We start from the raw sequence: 22,702 nt of genomic DNA on the forward strand, positions 1-22,702 counted from the left end.
CACTCACACACACACACCATACACACACAAATCATCCACACACCCACTCTGACACACCCAACACACACTCTTCCTTCTCACCCCTACACACCCCTCACACAAACACACTAGAATACATGGAAAACACATACAAACATTGAACATAGAGGAATGTTGTTGTAACTTATCCTTCAGAAAATATGGGCAAAACAGAAATTTCTGTATCTTAATCAAGAAAGAAATCTGGAATTCTCACCATCATCAGCATAGAAAAAAAACACATCAACAAAAAACAAATTAATTTTCCTTTCTATCAGTATGGCCATCCTGGGTCCCAGCCATAACTAACACATAGCATTGGGAGGTAACAAATGAACAAAAACAAACCTCCTGGGTCCCAGTTACACCAACACATAGCATTATTGGGTAAAATAAAATGGACAAACACACCTCTGGAAAGATATAAAAAAGAAAAAAATACTGTCATCCAAGTATTCATTAGAATATGACAGACACGTGATGGACCTTTCTTTAGCTATTCTGTGCCTCTGAAGGACAGACAGCAGGGGCAGCATATGGAACCTGAAACAAAAGATTTAATCACAAAACATCAGTACTTGGACCACCCCAGACTGCAAGGGTGACTGCAGTGTATGAGCATACCATCAAACATTGCCAAACCAATCTCTCATCCTCCCATTGAGCCCCAAACACCACAGCACACCAATATGAGTCACTAACACAGCACAGACACAGTTTGTTTATCTCCAGCCAAGGCCCATCACTAACACCCCACCACTCTGTCCATCCATCCCTCTCTAGCATGGCTTGGTGGAGGGGGCTGTGGTGATGGGGTGGTGTGGAATGGGTGTGTGGTTATGGTGGGGGCAGAGATGTGGCTGGCCCACCACACCAGAGTTGGGGACAGCTACAGCACAGCCACGATGGCAGAACTGCTGGAATCGCTGTCGAAGTGTTTGTCGCAGCTCGGCACGTTTCTGCTTCACCACCCCAAGTCGGGCCCGCCAAGCCTGCACCTCAGCCTCTGGGATCTCCTCATCCTCACACCTGGAGTCCTGTGCGGGGAAGCAGAGAAAGGCATTATTGGGATAAGCATGGCAATTGGGATTTCAATGAGGATTTGGAGGGAGAGAACTCAACAGCCTGTTCTATCCCATAAGGAAAAATAAGGATGTTCAATGACAAGAAGAATAAGATTTGGAGGGAGAGAAAGATTCTTCACACCTTGAATCCTATGGGGAGAGAAGAAATCAATTAAAAGGGATAGAATCTTCATAAAATTAGTTATGACTAAGATAAGGATTTGAAGAGCACCCTTACAGTATAATAGACTCAAAAAGAAAACAAATACACACTCACTTGTCACCACAATGCACCAACACTAACAATTACACTTGATTCACTTCCCTCCCTTGCACACTCAGCTCCCCCATCCCCCAAACAGCCAACCCAACTATGCATGTTATGCACCTGCATGGTGGCCTGCACATTACTTATCAAGATCAAGATGTGTGAGTGATCAGCAGGTTTGTGGGGTAGAAAGTGAGTGAACTAAAGCACAAAAACACATGTGGGGAAGGAGATACAAATAACATTTGACGTAAGAGGAATGTAAAGGGGTGCCTTTGTAGTGCAAACTCAGCAAATAAAAGAACAAGAACATGAGAGAGGAGATACTCACATCCAACATCTGCTGCAGGGAGAGTGTGAAGGGCTGGGTATGTCGTGGCAGGGATGGGGACAGTGGAGGCTGGAGGGCCTCACTGTGCTCCATATCATTGTGGTGAGGGTGGTGTGGTGTGTGTGGGGCTGAGGGGTCCTCCAGGTGGTCCTCATGGTGGTGGGAGCACAGGCCCTCACCACAGGCCACCTCTGAAGAGTCCCGAGATGATCCCTGGGCTGAGCAATAACCTCCGTCGCGCGATCCCTGTGACCACAACAACACTTAAGATACTCCATGCTGACAGGATATGACCCACTTAGCTTTCTTCAAGTATTACCCCCTCACACATAAACTAGCCAAAACAACAACACTCAGGTTATAAGTTTCACAGTTCTTGATCACATACTTTTGCTCCTCTCCAAATATTTAGAATGCTTGTTAGAGTAATAGAATTTTTTTTTTCTTTAATTCAATAAAAATTATCCAAGTTCTTATAGAAAAGACTCCTAACCCTCATCTCTCATTCCCTATTAATGCATAACAAATACAGCATACAGAGCATGTAGATGTGCCCTTATACCTCCAGTCTCAGGGAACTGAGTAGCAATCTTCACGCATCCTTTACTGACAGATCCCTGAAGTTACCCAATTCACGTCTTGGTGGCAGAAGGAAATAATCAAGGACATACAGTGACCTCTACCACTCTCTCTATGGTCTAAGTTTCTATTCCCATATGTTTTAAAATATAATTAATCTTACTTCTACTTATAATATGTGAAAATTTCCAAAGGAAAAATTTTACTATTAACTACTACTATACCTGTGAACACCTGGACACAAGGGAGTCTGTGGAAGCTGTGCACTCTAGTGGGTGGGGTGACTTGTGGCTGTGGTGGTTGTGGTGGTGGTGATGATGGTGGTTGTGATGGTAAGGGTCAGGGCTAGAATCACAGCTCTCCTTCTCTTCACTGCTGCCCCTTTCACTCCCTGCATCACTGGCAACCACACTCCCACAGTCACTCCCACCACCACACCGCCCACCCCCACCTCCCCTGCCCCCTCCTGGTTGGTCAGGTGGGTGGAGGTGACCGTTCCCCACATGAGGAGTGCCTATGGGTGGGCCCAGGTGGGTTCCTCCTCGGCAAAACAACTCTGAGCCAACCTGTTGTGTGAGGGCTAAAATAGTGAATGGTTCTCAACATTCATGAATCATGACAAGACTAACTAAATCCATAAGAAAAATTAGCATCCACGTGTATACCAGGATCTCATAATGATCCTCACAAAATGCATGTAAACACAACTTGTGAAGGTGGCCCCTAAAACTACAAAATTCTCCCAATGGTTACATACCAAACTAGTCTGAGAAGCTACTCAATACTGCTCACTCCTAAGCAGTTAAGCAGAATCTACAGAAAATGTGGTGTAATTGATTAAGCACATGGAAAAAAAAAAAAAAAAAAAAAAAAAAATGTATGTGAGAAAGCAAGGATCAAATGAGTTATCTCCTTTGCTCTTAACTCTTCGCACTTATTGTCCACCAGTTGTCTTAAGCCAACTTATTCACTTCTTTTGAGCCTTGATGAGAAATGCCAAACAATGACTAAGGAATGCTGCTACCCATTTGGCATGGAAAAAGAACTTTCGTGTGAAACTGGCAGTGCTTTGTCCAATACATCTCTACGTCCCAATATGGTAATGGTGCTTGTGTTGTTCTTCCACCCTGCACCTCCTCATACAGTGGCTCACCTGCTTATTGGTGGCATTGATGAGAGTAGCACGCTGGCTTGGACAGGTGGATGAAGCCATGTTGAGCTCACATTCCCGGCAACCTCCAGCCTCTTCCTCACACTGGAGGAAGGTAGGGAGTAGTAGTTACAAGGAAGCTTGTGAAAAAGAATATTTTTCAGGGAGGTAATTAATTATTGACTGATAAGTAATATGTGAGTGCTTTAAATGTGACAATTTTTAAGGCACCTGTGAAATATAGTAATGCAGTTAATAATGGTAAGTTTTAGGAAAGCAGTAATTCAGTAGCAAGTGAGTTGATTTTTCTTTGAATAAACAAGCTCCAATTTAATTTTTGGAACAATCACCTAATCTGTATATTGGTCTCCTTATTTCCAGGGTGCATCAAAACCTTAAAATCACATATCAAAAAAAGAAACACATACCAGGCAAGTGTTCTCCTTTCCTTCTTCATTTTTCTTGTTCTTCTTTCTTTTCTTCTTTTTCTCCTTCTTGGCCTTCTCTCTCAGTTCCTGCCTCTGCAACTCCTCGCACAGCATCTCAAACTTGGAGTAGCCTTGCTTGTCCTCCACATACAGCTGGAAAGGGGTTGCGAGTTATTATTATTTTCAGACCAGTTTAATTAATTTGCTACCTGAAAAATTAAGTTCTTATTTATTGGACACACAGCTTTCAACTTTAAGGGCCATAACAGTACTGAACACTGTCTAGGGATCTTGTATGAGAGCTACACATAAGCTTAGCTTCTGCCCTCCATGTAATATCCCGGTCAACACTTTCTGACATAAGAATTTTCTTCCTCTCTAACCCCAGCATTAAAATATGATGGATTACTGTAAAGGTAGCAGTAGCATAACTCAGTGAAGAAGGGTCAACATCCTATCATAAGAAATGTGATGCTCTCTCTTGCTTCCATCCTGCCTTCATTCCCTCACTTCAAAGTTCCTGCGCAGAGTGTCCAGGGCGACGTGGAAGAGGATATCCCAGGTCTGCTCCTCTTCCCGTAGGCGAGTGTGCACCTTCTGCAGCCTCTCATATAGGAAGAGGCCTAGGCAGGTGAGCACCTCCTCTTGGGCAATCTCCAGTGTCTTGGCATGTCTTTCTCGTCTGTGTAAAGAGAGGTGATTATCAAGTGAGACAGGAGGAGGAAGAGGTGGACATTAAGGTGAGTGCAGAGTGGGGGGATTGTCTCTCCTGCCTATGTAAAAAGCAACTGCCAGAAGATGAGGAGCTAGATACTGTGATGAGTAGACAGTGAAATGGTTGTCTTGCCCACGCAGAGGAGTGTATGGGAAAGGGTGGGACAGAGGAGTGAGTTGAGAGTAAAGAGAGGGTGGGGAACATATCTCCTGCTTGTGAAAAGAGCAAAGCAGTATTATTAAAAAGTCCAATAAGCAGAGCAGGAAGAGACACACTTAAAAACACAGAGAAGTCCTTTAGACCCAGGACACATGATACAAGCAGGTGAATGACACACACATGCACACATACACACCTTCCCTGTAGCTCTGGCTCGGCACGGGTGATGAGGTGGGTGACATAATCTGTGTCAGCTGGGATGTGGATGTGCCGCTTTGCCTCACACCGACGGATGCCAGCATACAGGGCAGCCACGTAACCCTTGTCCTTGTTCCCTGCACCTGCCTCAACACTGCCACTACCACTTCCACTGCCCCCGCTACTGCTGCTGCTGTTGCCACCGCTGCTGCTGCCCTGACCCCCCACCAGGATGTCAAATGCCCGATGGACCTGTGGGGAGGGGAGGTGATGCAATGAATGTGAGGATACCTTGTTGGTATGGGTGGGGATGACAAGGAGATCTGGTGAGTGTGACAAGATATGTTAAGTGGAGGACGTTTTATTCATGGATGTGGAAGGCAGCTGGTGATCAGTTTACAGAGGGTAACTTGTGTTGGTGTCTTACAGACTTGTTATGTGGCCAAACCTCCAAGGAGAGTTCTGAGAAGGTATCATTATAATGAATTGCAAGGGAATTGATGAGTGGTTCTGAAGATTATAGAAGGTGGCCATCAGGGTAAAGTTACAAGGTAAGGGAAAGGTAGTTCTTGCAGTCCCATGTGGCTGGAAAAAGAGCAATCAGGAACAGTATAAATTAAGACAACATAGGGCATAAAAGAAGATGGAAAGTCAATAGTAAGATTTGAAAGTAGACAGGTGTTTTTGGCCGTTGACAAAGACATTATTTTTAGAGAATGTAAAACAATATGAGCTGCAATATGGGAGTAGAATAAGTAGAAAAACTACCTTATATATAAATTTATGGAAGACATATTACAGTAACTACAAATACATGGAAACATAAGGACAATTAATCACACACACACACACACACACACACACACACACACACACACACACACACAGCTGTACCTTTACACTTCCCTACACACCTTATTCTTGCACTCTTGACAGAAGCGGTGTTTGCGGAGGTAGTTGTCTAAGGTGGAGAGGAGCTGGTCGGGACACACTAGGGTGACAGACTCACGGCAGGTAGTGTCCATGACGTCCCACACCTCCCGCCAGGACCGCCCCCCTGGCCGGCAGCGAACCCCCTCCATAGAGTGAAGAACGCACCGCCCAGATTTCTTCAGCTTGGGAATGTTGTCCAGCATTGCACTCAAGGCCAGGCTATGGGAGGAGGAAGGAGAGCTCATAGGGGTAGAAAAGAGGATGAAGGAGAGGAAAACTGAGGTGGATGAGAGAGAAAGAGAATGAAGGAGGGGAAAGATAAGAAGGATGAAGAGGAAACATGGAAATGCAGGCAACAGAAAGCCTATTGGCTCATTACGAGGTTGCCTGCTATGGTGAATTAATCTGTTCGACAGCCACTTGAGGCCTGAGGAGCAGATTAAAGCACCTCGGAATTCAGTTTACTCCTGACACAATAAAATGACGCTCGTTCGATATTTGAAGGAATTGATGGTATTCGCATTTACTACTTCTGAGGGAAGATTGTTCCAGTGGCGGATGACTTGGTTTGAGAAGAAACTCCTTCCAATGTCTGTGTTACATCGACTCGACTTGAGGTCTTTCTGAATGATTTCGCAGTCTGTCTTTGTGAGGGCCTTTCCACCTACCTTGGTGTCATCAGCAAATATCGATATTGTGGATTTCAGTCCTGATTCTAGGTCGTTGATATATATGATAAAGAGAATGGGTCCCAGCACTGACCCTTGAGGCACTCCACTAGTGACTGGAAGCCAATCGGAAGGCTGTTCGTTGAGTAGCACTTGTTGCTTTCTGTCGGTGAGCCAATCTTTTACCCACGCGATCAGATTGGCTCCAATGCCTGCTGAGTGCAGTTTCTTAAGGAGTCGTTCGTGCGGTACCTTGTCGAAGGCTTTCTGAAAGTCCAGGTATATAACATCACTGGGGATGTCGTCATCCCAGTTCTTATATATACCTTGGAAGAAGTCTAATAGATTTGTTAAGCAGGAGCGCTTATTTCTGAAGCCATGCTAGGTGTCAGAGATTATATTATTGTCTTCCAGAAACTTGACAAGTTTGTCTCTAATAATCTTCTCGAGTATTTTGCCTGCCACTGATGTCAAACTTATGGGACTGTAGTTTAATGCAACGCTTTTGTCTCCTTTTTTGAAAACTGGTGTTACGTTCGCCATCTTCCAGTCTTCTGGGACCTTGTTCAGTTGTACTGACTGGTTAAATATGTTAGTGAGTGGCTGAAGTATTTACTGTTTAAGCTCTTTTAATAACTGCAGGGACAAGTTGTCGGGTCCCACTGACTTGTTCGTGTCAAGTTTGTCCAAGTACTTTTTCACTTCTTGGTCGCATATTGAGTCAATATTCAGGGGCATGATCCCCCTCGACGGTTCAGGGCTCTCGGGAACGTTTTTTATGTCCTCGACTGTGAATACGGATGCGAAGTTACTGTTGAGGATTCTGGCCATCTGTTTACTGTCCTGGGTTAAAGATCCGGTCTCGTCTGTCAGGGGACCAATATTGGATTTTACTTTCTTTTTCAATCATATGTATGTGAAGAATTTTTTGGAGTTAGTCTTGACTTCACGCGCTATTTGTTTTTCATAGTTGCGTTTACTACTCCGAATAAGGGTGCGACAAGCTCTGAGGCTGTTGTGGTACTGTGTACGGGCTTCAGCTGAGTCATTCTTTTTCATTTGGTTATAATTCCTTTTTTTTAAGTTTGCTGCCCTTTTTATTTCTCTGGTCATCCACGGTGGATTTACAGCACCATTTACTCACCTGGATTTCGTAGGCACTGTAGCCTTCTCTACCTTCAAAAGCTTATCTTTGAAGACGTTCCACGCGTTGTCGATTGTATTGTCGGTGAGGTTAAGTTGGTCCCAGGTCGCAGGGGGATGCAGCTCACAGGCTAAGTTAAAATTTGCTTTTTTATAATCTGGTATCACTGACGGATTATCTATGAGTTTGTGACTTATGTTGACATTAAAACGAATTAAGTGATGATCGCAACCATTAAGTTTCTCACCAACTTCACAGTCGCGAATGAGGTCGGGGTCGCTTACTAATACCAGATCCAGCAGATTGTTTTCTCTTGTTGGTTGAGTTACAACTTGAGTGTGGAACGAATCCTCCACCATTTCTATAAACATGTTACCCTCTTGATCTCCAGTCATCAGTCCCCAGTCAATGTTAGGGCAATTAGAGTCCCCAATTATTATTGCTTCTTTGCTTTGTGTTAGAGAGTGAATCTCTTTGTACAGGTCAGTGTCGTCGGCTGCCTGTTGTTTTTGGGGGCCTGTATACGGTTGCAAGTGCAAGTTTCTTATTATTTGTGGTTATTTCCACATAGACGGAATCGTATTTCTCCGTGTCCTGTTTGTCTATTTTTATGGCAGGGAACGTACTTTTTACGTAGCAAATTACTCCTCCTCCTTTCTTGTGCTTTCTATTTTTGTGGAAACTTTTGTACTCGGGGAATGACAGTTCGGATATAAGATTTGCAGAGTTGGCCAAAGTCTCTGTGATGGCTATCACATCTGGTTTCTCTGTTGCAATATACGCCCTAATTTCGTCCTTTTTGGGTAATAAACTACGTGCATTTGTGTACAAAACAGATATGTGATTCCTGTTTTGGCTGCGACGAGTTGTATCACTTCGCTTGTCGGAGGCGTTGTTGGTTACAGAGTTTCTTGCAAGCAGCACCGACGCAACAGGTTGTCTGATCAAGGGCTGCCTTTGCCTCGCCCTCGCCTGCAGTTTTTTAAGTAGCTTTTCAAAAAGCTTTCAACTGCCTCGTTCAGGAGCCTTCCAAGCTGCGCCGAACCAACCTTGTTCAGCTGGAGGCCATCATCGCAAAGTTAGAGAAGGATGGGATGAGAGGAAGAGGGCTGAGGGGAAAGAAAATAAGAAGGGAGAGTTGATAAGGATGGAAGAGGAAGAATACATAGGAAGAACAGACACCAGAAGACCTGGCAGTCTATGGCAAGGGTGTCTGTCTGCAATAAGAAGATGAAGGAAATTGAAAAGGATTAGAGGAAGAGGGTTGGGGGAGGGAGAAGATGAAGGAGAGGAAAGATAAGAAGGATAAGAGAGGAAGAGGATTAGGGGGAGAAGGGAATGGAGGGGAAAGGTAAGAGGGATGAGAGAGGAGGGAGGAGCAGGAAAAGGTAGACCTAACACACAACACCTATCCCAGATCTCACAGAGCCACCCCCCCTAACATCAACATCCTACTCACCCGTGGTCACTGAAGAGAGATCCAAGGGCGCGTGCCTGCAGGGCGTACTTCCGCTGCACGGTGAGAGCACCTGAGCCAGTCACCAGCAGGGGCTCCAGGGCTGGGTGACCAGACACACGCAGCTGGTTGAACAGACGCTCAACACTGTGGGGGCAGGAGATTAGATGGTGGGTGTTAGAAAGTGATTTGTATGTTGTGGAGACTGAAATGTGTGTGTGTGTGTGTGTGTGTGTGTGTGTATTTACCTAATTGTAATTTTACATGGCCTGGGCTTATGCTCGTGTGGTCCCCTCTCCATATCTGTACTTGTCTAGTTTTTCCTTAAAGTTGTGCACACTCTTCGCCGATACTACTTCCTCACTTAGTCTATTCCAAACCTCTATGTTTCTTATGTCTCTCAAGCATCTTCCCTTTCTCAATTTTTTACTGTGTCCTTGTGTGTTGCTGGGGTTTCTTACTTCTCTTAGTAGCAACTCCTCATTATAATAATAATGGCGCCACTATAAACAATTCCCTGCGCCATGACGGGCTCGGGCCGACCATCAGGCCCATATGGATGAGCCTACCGGCACTATAGGCCACGTAAAAAATAAATAAATAAAGAATAAAATAATAAAAAAATCTACTTCCATTTTATTCCCCTTTCTTTTCTTTGTTCCAATGTTGGCAGGTCCATTTCCTTTAACCTTTCTTCATATGACAATCCCTCCAGTTCTGGAACCATTTCCGTTGCCATCCTTTGTATTCTTTCTAGTTTTTTTATGTGTTTCTTTGTATGGGGAGACCAACCAGTTTCTACATATTCCAATTTTGGTCTAATCATAGTGGTTATTATCTTTTTCATCATATCCTTATCCATGTAGTGGAATGCTATTCCTATATACCATTCTATACGTATCACCGAATATCCTATTTACATAACTCAGACTGCTGATTATCTTGTACTGTCACTCCCAAATCTCTCTCTTCTTGAACTTTTAATATTTCTCCATCTCCCATTCTATATGTCCACTTTGGTTTCCCTTCACTCTTACCCATTTCCATTACATGACATTTTTTTACATTAAACTCCATCTCCCATTTCTTACTCCAATCCCAAATCTTATTTAGGTCCTCTTGCAGAATTTCAGTCTTTACTATTTCTTATGTGTCTCAACATTTTTGCATCGTCTGCAAACAAGCTCATGTAACTATTTACTTTCTCTGGCATATCATTTATATACACTAGGAAAAGTATTGGTGCCAGTACCAATCCTTGAGGCACCCCACTATCTACATTTCTCCATTCTGATTTCATGTTCTCATTTCTCTTTCCTTTAAGTAACTTTCCATCCAGATTTTCATTTTCCCTTTCAATCCTCCTCTATTTTCCAGCTTCCATAATAGTCTTGTATGTGGAACTTTGTCGAAAGCATTCTTCAAGACCAAGAACACGCAGTCTACCCATCCATTCCACTCCTGTGTTATGTCTGTCACTCTCAAGTAAAACCTCAGTACGTTTGTTACACATGAACGCCTTTGTCTAAAGCCATACTGTTTTACTGTAATTATATTGTGTTCTAGGAATTTTGTTCATTGTTTCTTTATCACATATTTTGCAAACTATACTAGTCAATGATATTGGTCTATAGTTCAGAGGTTCTTCCTTTTTCCCGCTTTTATATATAGGGACCACCTCAGCCCTTCGCCATTCCTTCGGTACTTTATCAGTTGATATTGAGCACTTTATGATAGTATATAACGGTCCGATCAGCTGATTTCTGCATTCTTTCAAAATAAAACCTGAAACTCCATCCAGTCCTATTGCTTTCCTCTTTTCCAATTCCTCCATTATTTTATATATCTCTTCATTAGTTACTATTGCTTCCTCCATTTGAACATTCATCTTGTCATTTGTGGTTCATTAAATTTTGATTCTTTTGTAAAAACTCGTTGAAACCTCTTGTTTAGTAGCTCAGTCATGTGTTTAGGATCTTCAAATATCTTATTTTCATCTTTCGGTCTTTCTATTCTTTCCTTTGTTTTGATTTTTCCATTTATAAATCTATAAAGCAATTTAGGTTCCTCCTTACACTTTTCTACAAAATCCCTCTTGTATCCTTTCTCTTCCTCCCTCTTTATTCGCACATATTCATTTCTTGCTATCTTAAAGTATTCTTTATTCCTTTGGTTTTTATTTCTTTTCAATCTTTTCCATGCTTTGTCTTTCTTTTTCTTTGCACCTGCACATCTTGCATTAAACCAATCTTGCTTTCCTTTTTCTATTGGTTTATATAATGGGACATATTTTTTGACTCCTGTCTCATATTCCTCTATGAAAATATCATACTTTTCCTGCACCTCGTTTGTGTTTTAACTTTTCCCAGTCCAGTTTTTCATAATATTTCTTGAGATTTTCTGTGTCTGCTTTCCTGTAGTTTCTCCTTTTTTCTTTGTATGATTTGTCTTCCTCAGTGACTTCTTCATCGCTTTCCAACTCTATTATTACATGATCGCTTTTTCCCATGGGACACACACATCTTAATTCATTTAACTGGTGCACTCCCTTCGTCAGTACCAGATCCAGTCTCGCTTGTTCATCGTCACTCCTGTACCTTGTATTCTCAGACACCCACTGCATCATTAAGTTTTCCATAGTCAGTTTTAAAAATCTTTCCCCCCATGCCATCTCACTTCCTCCACTTTCGAATGTTTCCCAATTTACCTCTTTGCAGTTAAAGTCCCCAACCAACAAGACTTTTATTTGCTTTAAGTAACCTACTGAAGCTCTGAATGGAATCCACTATCATCGTCTCATATTCTTCTCTGTTCCATGAGTTTGTTCTTGGTGGTACAAAGGTTGCTATTATCGTCATCATTTCTCTGTTTTTATTCTCCAAGTTAACACTCACTATTTCTGCCTTTCCTTTTCCATATATTACTGATTTCACTAATAACTCCTTTCTCGTCATTATCATCACTCCTCCATCACCTTTACCCCTCCTATCCTTCCTCCATACATTGTAGTTATTGCTAAACACTATTTGAATGTCCTCTTTTAGCTTTGTTTCCGTTAAACACACAATCTGGGCTCTTTTTAAGTTAGGTAATCTTGTATTTCAAATTTTCTAGGTATTATCCCATCTACGTTGGTATACATCACACTTAAACCCTTAGTTGTTCCAATTTTGTTTAGTTCCTTTTCAATTTTGGCTTTTCCTTTATATACCATTTCTTTTCCCTGTCTCCCAAAACTCTCCAAAGAAATTTATTTTCTTCTGTTTTTGCATGATTTTTCTCCTTTACCCCTGCTTGTATTTTGTGTGTATTTACCTAGTTGTAGTTTTACAGGGCCTGGGCTTTAAGCTCGTGTGGTCCCGTCTCCGTATCTACATTTATCGAACTTTTCCTTAAAGCTTTGCACACTCCTCTCCGATACTACATTCTCACTTAGTCTGTTCCACTTTATCTCTCTCAAGCATCTTCCCTTCCTCAATTTTTTACTGTGTCCTTTTATATTCCTGGTGTTTATCCCTTCTTTTAGTAGTAACTCCTCATTATCTACTTCTTCCATTTTGCTCAATAATTTATAAATTTGTATTAGGTCTCCTCTTTTTCTTCTTTGTTCTAGTGTTGGAAAGTCCATTTCCTTTAATCCTTCCTCATATGTCAATCCCTCCAGCTCTGGAACCATTTTTTTTGCCATTCTTTGTATTCTCTGTATTCTTATGGGGAGACCACATCGCCTCCACATATTCCTATTTTGGTTTGATCATAGTGGTAATTAAGTGTGTGTGTGTATGTGTGTGTGTGTGTGTGTATGTGTGTGTGTGTGTATTTACCTAGTTGTGAAATACAGGAAAAGAGCCGTAATAGGCTCGTGCTGTCCTGTCTCCATAACGCTTATTATTCAGTTTGGCTTTAAATTCATGAATCGTTTTTGCACACACAGTCTCAGAAAAAGCATTATCCACTAGTTTGGTTTAGGCAGTTGTAGTGATATCATTATCATTCAGAAAGAAAAGAAAGAATTCAATATATGCTTTTTTACACACTTAAAGTACAAACACTTAATAACAATACAAACAAATGAATGATTACTTAGCTATATGCACTTGGAAACAACTGCCCTCCCTCATAAGAAATAAACACACATATGTCTGTAAATCCACATGGTAAAACTTTTATAAACATAGCTTAAAGAATATATGAAACAAGTAAATAATTAAATATGGGTTACAGTTACACCCACACCCACCCACTCCCACACACACAGACACTCACCTCCTCCTACAGCCAACACAAGCCACTGTTTGAGCCAGGCGTGTGAATAGGACTTTGGAGGGCACAGTGAGGGCAGCCACCACCTCCTCTTTGCTGAGGGTGGCGTACTGCCGGGTGAAGCTCTCATCCCACTGCCGCCGCCCTGCCGTTGCTGTCGCCCCATTGCCCCCGGACACCTCGCACCGCTCACACGTCTCCCCGAGCTGCATGGTCATCTGGGGGGCAGGATGAGGTCAGTTGTGTGGGCTGGGTGATGAGGATTGGGAGTGTGGCATGTAGGGTGATATTAATCATGTTTAGATAAGGGGACAAAGGCTAGTTATAATGATGATGATGATGATAATAATAATAATAATAATAATAATAATAATAATGATAGTTTTATTTTCCTCTGAGGCATATAAAAAGAGGAATAAAGGAAAAAAGAAAGGAGTGCAGAGGTATAGCCTAATGCCAGTACCCTCCCCTTCCAGGTAGATCTCTCTTTTGAGCTTGGAGGGCTGATCTGTGGATAGGCTACTGCAGGGATCTTCCCCCATTCCCTAGGCTCAAGGGGGGATAGCAACTGCTCCTGTCGGCAAAAAAAGCTTTGGTGGCCTAAGCACAAGTCAAACCTCAGCCTGCCAGGTGACAGGCAAAGGAGGTATCCACCGAGATGTGTGTGTGTGTGGGGGGGCTATTATTTACACATTGTAATATGGGGAAGCCCTGTTTGGGTGATCAGAGCATGGAAGGATTAAATGAAGGGTTCTGCATTTTAGTGTGTGTCAATGTATGTAGTATTCACCATTGTTCTTATCTCAGTCATTATCAGTAGCTTAGCAGTAACAGGTTAAGATCTCAATTATGCATATATTGTTTCCCTCTTTAACTACAAAATATTCTGTGACAGCAGTGATTCATGTTCCCACCAGAGATGAAATTATATTATGTCAATTTTTATTCAAATATTATTTACTTAAAATTATGCATGATCATTACCAGGTATGGATAATGAGTCTCATGGTAATTATGTCTTAAAATTATGCATGATTGTTAGCTGATATGGATAATGAGTCTCATGGTTATGTTTATGCATTGTCATATGGAGAAGCATTAGGTGAGTGAACAGGGCATTGAAATGAGGGGTTCTGCTTTTGGGTTCTCCTGACAACTGAAGTTAGCATCTGTCAAGGAGTTTATGATGACCTGCATGTCATACCTCATCCTAAACTTTTAATGTGACTTTAGAAATGTGGAGCCCTTGGGGCTGGTATGTATGAGTGCTTAGAGACAAGAAAACAATAGACAGCATTAGTAAAAAAATGAACCTGCAAATGATAACACAGCCTGGGGTGACTATTGATGTAGTACCGGTACCTTGAGTCTAAAGATGCTAAAGACCTACACAAACACAATTTCCTTACTTTCATACTTATATTTGTCCATATTTTCCTAGGCTTGCAATGTGAAGGCCACAAAATATGAACAAGATTCTAGACTTTAAAATGGAGCTGTGATTTTTTTTTTTCCATCAAAGGAGACTGCTCAAGGGCAACAAAAGTGGGAAAAAAAAAAAAGCATGCTACTTGCCGCTCCCATAAGAGACAAAAGTAAAAAGTAGCCAAAAAGGGAGGTCAATTTTGGGTGGAGAGGTGTCTTGATACACTCTTCTTGAAAGAGATCAAGTCATAGGCAGGAGGAAATACAGACGAAGGAAGGCTGTTCCAGAGTTTACCAGTGAAGGGGATGAAAGAATGGAGATGTTAGTTAACTCTTGCATAAGGGGTTTGGACAGTATAGGGATGAGCATGAGTAGAAAGTCGTGTGCAGCGGGGCCGCGGGAGGGGGGGAGGCATGCAGTTAGCAAGTTCAGAAGAGCAGTCAGCATGAAAATATCGATAGAAGATAGAGAGGCAAAATGGCGGCGGAATTTAAGAGGTAAAAGACTATCAGTAAGAGGAGGAGAGCTAATGAGACGAAGAGCCTTAGACTCCACTCTATCCAGAAGAGCTGTGTGAGTGGAACCCCCCCACACGTGAGATGCATACTCCATACGAGGGCGGACAAGGCCCTTATAAATGGAAAGCAACTGTGCGGGGGAGAAGAACTGGCGGAGACGATACATAATGCCCAACCTCGAGGAAGCTGATTTAGTGAGAGGAGATGTGAAGTTTCCAGTTGAGATTTTGAGCTAAGGATAGACCGAGGATATTTAGTGTTGAAGAAGATGACAGCTGAGTGTTATCAAAGAATAGGGGATAGATGTTTGGAAGATTGTGTCGAGTTGAGAGGTGGAGAAATTGGGTTTTTGAGGCATTGAAGGACACAAGGTTCCTTTTACACCGATCGGAAATGATAGCAAGGTCTGAGGTTAAGCGTTCTGCAGCCTCCACTCTGGAGTCTTGTAATTTCTGTTGAGAAGGTCTTCTGTTGAAAGAAGTTGAATAATGCAGAGTGAAGTCGTCAGCGTATGAGTGGATAGGACAGTTTGTTATGGAAAGATCATTGATGAATAACAGGAAGAGAGTGGGTGATAGGACAGAGCCCTGTGGAACACCACTGTTGATAGGTTTAGGGGAAGAACAGTGACCGTCTACCACAGCGAAGATAGAACGGCCGGAAAGGAAGCTGGAGATAAAGGAACAGAGAGAAGGATAGAAACTGTAAGAGGGCAGTTTAGAAAGCAAAGACTTGTGCCAGACTCTATCGAAAGCTTTCGATATGTCTAGCGCAACTGCCAAAGTTTCACCGAAACAGCTAAGAGAGGATGACCAATAGTCAGTTAAGATAGCAAGAAGATTGCCAGTGGAACGCCCCTTGCGGAACCCATACTGGCGATCAGATAGAAGGTCAGAAGTGGAAAGGTGCTTTTGAATTTTCCGGTTAAGGATTGATTCAAAAGCTTTAGATAGACAGAAAAGTAAAGCTAAAAGGCGGTAGTTTGAGGGGTTGGAGCGTTCACCCTTCTTAGGCACAGGCTGTACAAAGGCATACTTCCAGCAGGAAGGAAAGGTAGATGTTGATAGGCAGAGACGAAAGAGTTTGACCAGGCAGGGTGTCAGTATGGAAGCACAGTTTTTAAGGACAATAGGAGGCACTCCATCAGGTCCATAAGCCTTCTGAAAGTTGAGGCCAGAGAGGGCATAGAAAACATCGCTCTTAAGAATCTTAATGCAGAAATATAAAGATCATGGTTAGCAGGAGTGTGAAGGCTCTGGTACCTTTTGTGAGCTGCCTCTCTATCTTTGATAGCACGAGAACAAGCGTGATTAAACCAAGGGTTTTCAGCATGAGGAGTAGAGAAAGTACGTGGAATGTGTGCCTCCATTCCAGAGACAACCACCTCTGTGATGCGCTGGGCACACACAGAGGGGTCTCTCTCCTGGAAGCAGTAATCATTCCACGGAAAATTGGGAAAGTATATCCTCAGGTCGTCCCACCTCTTCGGTGGGTCCAGAGGGTGTACAGGAGCGATAGGACAGGATACAGAAATAAGGTTGTGATCGGAGGAGCCCAACGGAGAGAACAGTTTGACAGAGTAAGTAGAAGGGTTAGAGGTAAGGAAGAGGTCTGGTATGTTGGGCCTGTCTCCAAGACGGTGGGGAATACGTGAAGGGTGCTGAACCAACTGCTCTAGATCATTAAGGAGAGCAAAGTTGCAGGCTTGTTCACCAGGCTGGTCAGTGAAAGAGGATGAAAGCCAAAGCTGGTGGTGAACATTGAAATCTCCTAGGATGGAGATTTCAGAGAAGGGAGAGTGGGTCAAGATGTGCTCCACTTTAGAGTTCAAGTAGTAAAAGAATTTTACATAGTTAGTAGAGTTAGGTGAGAGATAAACAGCACAGATGTATTTAGTAATAGAATGACAATGAAGTCTTAGCCAGATGGTGGAAAATTCTGGAGTCAAGGTCGTGGGCACGAGAGCAAGTGATGTCGTTGCGCACGTAGGCGCAACATCCAGCTTTGGATTGAAATTTAGGATAGAGATAGTAGGAGGGAACAGTGTAGAGATTGCTGTCAGTAGCCTCAGAAACCTGTGTTTTGGTGAGGAAGAGAAGGTGAGGTTTAGAGGAGAGATAGTGGTAAATCATTAATCCCAAAGATACAGATAAAGGGGTGAGCTGAAGGTTATCTACCATGCTCTCTCTCTCTCTCTCTTATCTTTTGTGTGTAGCTATATGTGCTTATCTGGTCGTTTGATACAAATGTAAACTCAACTCATGCTTATAAGGTCTTCAGTTCACTTTTACTCTTGTCTAAATATCCCTATGACTTTAAAGACTGTCTTTTGACAAAGTTTGTTGGAAGGTTCTTTTACTTTTCACTGCTTTCAATCAGAAAAATGTTTTTATATTCATGATTTTGGTCTATTTTTTCTTAACCAATCTAACCGATGAATACAGATGCAGCTCCTTGATTCTACAGTTCACCATTTACCCCTTAGAGAGCATTAGTCTAGCAAGGGTGATTGTGGTTGATATTCATGACAGAATATATATATATATATATATATATATATATATATATATATATATATATATATATATATATATATATATATATATATATATATATATATATATATATATATATATATATATATATATATATATATATATATATATATATATATATATATATATATATATATATATATATATATATATATATATATATATATATATATATATATATATATATATATATATATATATATATATATAAAAATAGTGGTCTAACACAAGTTTTTGAAAGGCTAATGAAACTTGAGCAGGTGAATAGGGTAAGTTTCAATTTCAATAATGAAACTACCGATATTTCTTTTCTTGTGAATGAAATTAATCTGTTGTTTGTCTTTCTTGCAAATCACAAGGCTTTTACTTTGTTCCAACCTTCCATAAAGTAGTTATTTTTATGGAACAAATAACACATATTAATAGCAAACAAATAAAACTCACCAGAAATAAAAGCTGTCCTTACTTTACATAGAAATGAGGAAAAATTTGAGATGTACTTTGGCAGCAGCGCTCAGGATAAATTATGAAGGTTAGGTAAGATTTAGTATAGTTAGGCTAGGTTAGTTTTAGTTTGATTAAGTTAGTTCATTTAAATTGTATTAGACCATTTGAGCCCTCACAAGACAATGAGGAGAATTGACTCTGCTGCCGCTGGAGTTGAGCCGCTCACCACCAGTAACGACAACATGGTGGCGCAGCGCAATGTGTATCATGCATATTTATCGAAAACAATTAAAATGAATTGATCTAACTAAACCAAATCTAAACTAACCTACATAATATGACCTGTGCCTTGCTGCCAAAATGCAATAAACTGAAATATGTCCCCAACTTTGTTACTATCAATTTGCAAAACATATATATGAGATCAAAACATTAAGAATGACAAAAATATACACTATAAGGCAGGTAAGAGTTATCTAGCCTGAGGATGACCTTAGCAGGAGTAATACCATGAAGAGACTTCGGTAATGAAAGAGCAAGGAACATAAGTACATAAGAACATAGGGAGACTGCAAGAGGCCAAATGGCCTACACAAGGCATCTCCAAATTACCCCCCACTACCACCTGTCATCCTTGTCCATGTAGCTATCAAGTCTACTCTTAAAACAAGCTATTGTCCCTGCACTCACTATGTGATTGCTGAGTCTATTCAATTCCCCCACCACCCTATTACTAAACTAATGCCTGCCTATTTCCCTCCTAAATCTATACTTTTCTAATTTAAATCCATTATTGAGCATTCTATCCTGATGGCTAATTTTCAGTACTTTACTTATATCACCTTTTGAATACTTCTATTAGATCTCCCAGCACTCTTTGTCTTTCTAGAGAATTTAAGTCGAGACGTTTCAGCCTATCTTGATATGGGAGGTTCCTAAGCCCCTGAATCATCTTGGTCATCCTCCTCTGAACTGATTCTAGCAAGTTGATGTCCATTCTGTAGTGTGGGCACCAAAACTGGACAACATAATCTGTGTGGCCTAACTAACGCTAAATAGAGTCTGAGAATGACCTCTGCAATTTGTTGGTTACTGTCCTGTTAATAAAGCCTAATACTACCCTGTTAGCCCTATTCCTCACACTAATACATTGCTTCCTTAGTTTTAGGGTAGAGTTCACTAACACTCCCAAATCCCTTTCACACTCTGCCCTTCCTATCGCTGTGGAGTCTAAACTATACCTGTGTAATGGGTTGCGTGTTCATACACTTAGTACGCTACACATGGTGATGTTAAAATTCATCTGCCACTTCTCTGACCAAGGTGACAGTTTGTTGAGATCTTCTTGCAGTGCTCTAGCATCCTTCCCTGTCCTAATAGTGCGTCCTATTTTGGTGTCATCCGCAAATTTACCTATGTCACTGGTTAGTATCCCATTGTCTATATCATTGATGTAGATAATGAACAAAAGCGGGCCTAAAACTGAACCCTGAGGAACCCCACTGGTAACTCTACCCCATTCGGATTTTTTTCCATTAATGGTAACCGTCTGTTTCCTGTCACTAATCCACACCCTAATCAAATCATAAACCTTCCCTCCTATTCCATGAGCCCTGACCTTATTTAATAGTCTCTGGTGAGGTACCTTATCGAAGGCCTTACTAAAATCAAGATTAACTACATCGTAACTCTCATCATTGTTAGCTGCCTCGTATACTCTATTGTAAAAGGATAAAAGATTAGTAAGGCACAACTTTCCTTTAATAAACCCATGCTGTGAGTCGTAAATTAAATTATGTCTCTCAATATTGTCCATAATACTAGTATCTGCTATTATTGACTCAAGCACTATACCTATAACTGACGTCAAACTAATCAGCATATAGTTTTGCATAAAAGATTTGTCTCCCTTCTTATATGTTGGGATAACGTGTGCCTGCCTCCATGAAACAGGCACCACCCGTGTCTAGAGACTTCCTAAAAACTTCTGTAAGCTGCCCACTGATTTCAGATTTACATTCTTTTAGTACCCTGGGAAAAATTTCATCTGGCCCTGGCACCTTAGTAACTTTGAGTCTATCTATCTGTCTAATCACGACCTCCCTACTTACTTACTTTTCCTGAGAGTGAGAAAGCGGTGATCGTGAAACCTATCGTTAAAGATAAACTGGACCCACAGTGTTTAAGTTCCTTTAGACTAGTATCCAACTTGACGTTTCTATCTAAGATACTTGAAAATGTGATCTTAAATCAGCTAATGGAGCATTTGCTAATGGTGCAGGCTTTACCGGATAATCAATCTGCCTACAAGAGGCTTTACTCAACTGAAACTACTCTCTGTTTGGTGGTAAACAATTTGCTTGTATTCATGGATGAAGGGAAGTGTGGAGTTCTGATTTTGTTAGACTTGAGTGCTGCATTTGACACAGTGGAGCACAGTCTATTGCTTCAGGATTGTAAGAATACTGGAATTGAGGGTGGCGCGTGAGAGAATAACACCTGCACTTATAGACTTGCATTGGCTACCCATTAAGGCACGAATAGTCTACAAAATACGTGTCTTGACTTATCAAGCAACGCGACTTGGTAAACCTGGATATTTGAGAAATATACTACAGGATTTTTATTTGGACACCACCATGTCAGTGAGACACAGTACAGAATGGTAGAGACTCTATGAGCCCGGGTCAACCTGGAACTGGGTTTCAGAGCATTTGAGAAGAGTGCCCCGCGGCTCTATAATGAGTTACCCGGGGATGTCAAGAACAGTGACAGTCTGGCAATCTTAAAGAAAGCGCTGAAGACTCACTTAATCACTAAATCCTACGACTTAACAAATATGAGGATTGAGGACTACTTTATTTGCTAATATTGTAATGACACGACTTGCCTGATGGCGAGCCTCCCATAACCCACTTAGCCAGTGGGGTACCTCTTTGGCCGACTGGTAAAGGAGTGGCTCTCCCGTTACGCTGGTCGCGGGTTCGATCCCCGGCGCCAGCAAACCTTTCCTTGTCTGGATTAATTTCTTGTGTGTTTCGTTACACGCGGTGGTCATGTGGGAGTGTGGAAAAGAGAAAAATTCTGGCATTTCAATATTACTGTTATAATGTTAGCGGCCCTGTGGAGCACTGCTACGGCGGCGGACCGGGGCCTGAAACCTCATCAACGGTAGCGGTAACAGTAACGTTGATGTTGGTTAATCCTTCTACCTCTTCTCCCCTGTAGAACTGTTCTCCCTGAGGTATATCCTCTAACCTTTCTTTAGTAAATACAGTTAAGATGACTCCCAGAAAAGATGAAGTGCATGGGAGGCTGTGAGTAAATGTAACCTAACTGACATGTGGGCTATCTAATTTAATAGATGCACAGGGAATAACTAGTGCTTTAAAACTGAGTATGGAAAAACCAGACACTGAAACAGGAGAACCCAACCCTGTATATAACTAGGATGATAGAAAACCAAGTACACTCACACACACACACACAATGTACATGTACACACTTGCACCCAGAACAAACAACACTGTCAGGCACCCCAGGTCATTACCCCCCCAGGCAAGGGTTACCGGGTGAGGAAAGGTCACGGTGGGAGGGGAAGGGGAGGGAGGGGGAGGGGCGTTGATGTGACCTCACAACCGCCCACCACGTGACCCTAGCTATGGCAGACTCACAGACGAGGTAATCAATCACACGTCCCTAACACCTACCATTCATCGCCTGGCCTTAATTACGCCGGACACCTGATCTAATTAAGGGAACAAGTGTCAGGTGGAAGATTTATTAGTCCCCTGCCTGTGCCCAAGAAAATATTTGTTAGCCTTATGGAGAGAAGCAATAAGAGTGAATAAAGAGACTCACGACTCGGGTGTCATAGACGGTGAGGGGAAGCTGTCTCCTGCCCAATAATATTTCTTCTTCCTCATCGTAAACACCAACCAGCTTCGCCATTTTGACCTTGTTTCACGCCTCCCTCGCACTGGATACGGCGTGTGCTCCAGCTAAAAGGTTACTCTGAGTACCCCTCGCACCCGCCTGCCCCCCCTCACATCAGGGAAGGAAGAAAATTCACAAAAATCGAGAGAAAAGTCGGCGGTTTTCTGCCTCACATTGGTCTCGTTATGGCAACTACTGTCTCCGAGTCCGTCCCGCTAGGCTTCGGCTCCGCTCCCGGCCAAAAATATTATCTTAGCAACAAAACTAAGTCCAAGTATTCATTTTCACGAGACCAGTTCAGTCTTTCGCTTATTTCTTGTCGGTGTTTATTTAATAGCAGTGTGTACTTCAGCATTGTCATTCATAATAATTAAGATCTGCCCCTCGGACAGAAGCTGAGACCGGTTCGGCGCATGCGCCTCAGCGATGTGGTGCGTGCCATGCCG

At 42.1% G+C, this 22,702-nt stretch overlaps 1 protein-coding gene across 1 annotated transcript; it reads right to left on the reverse strand.

The window, feature by feature from the left end:
- Positions 1-433: 433 nt before the first annotated feature.
- LOC127008095 (gametogenetin-binding protein 2-like) lies at positions 434-22,471 on the reverse strand. Its single transcript, XM_050879671.1, has 11 exons — positions 22,182-22,471; positions 13,378-13,592; positions 9,115-9,258; positions 5,825-6,062; positions 4,909-5,162; positions 4,349-4,520; positions 3,839-3,991; positions 3,414-3,515; positions 2,485-2,826; positions 1,682-1,927; positions 434-1,055 (listed from the first exon to the last, which is right to left on the reverse strand). Exons 1-11 carry the CDS (start codon positions 22,269-22,271, stop codon positions 798-800), a joined length of 2,214 nt encoding a protein of 737 aa, XP_050735628.1. The 5' UTR covers positions 22,272-22,471; the 3' UTR covers positions 434-797.
- Between the last annotated feature and the right edge of the window lie 231 nt (positions 22,472-22,702).

The sequence above is a fragment of the Eriocheir sinensis genome, chromosome 37 (genome assembly GCF_024679095.1).
Source record: "Eriocheir sinensis breed Jianghai 21 chromosome 37, ASM2467909v1, whole genome shotgun sequence".
In the NCBI taxonomy this organism is placed as follows: Eukaryota; Metazoa; Arthropoda; class Malacostraca; order Decapoda; family Varunidae; genus Eriocheir; species Eriocheir sinensis.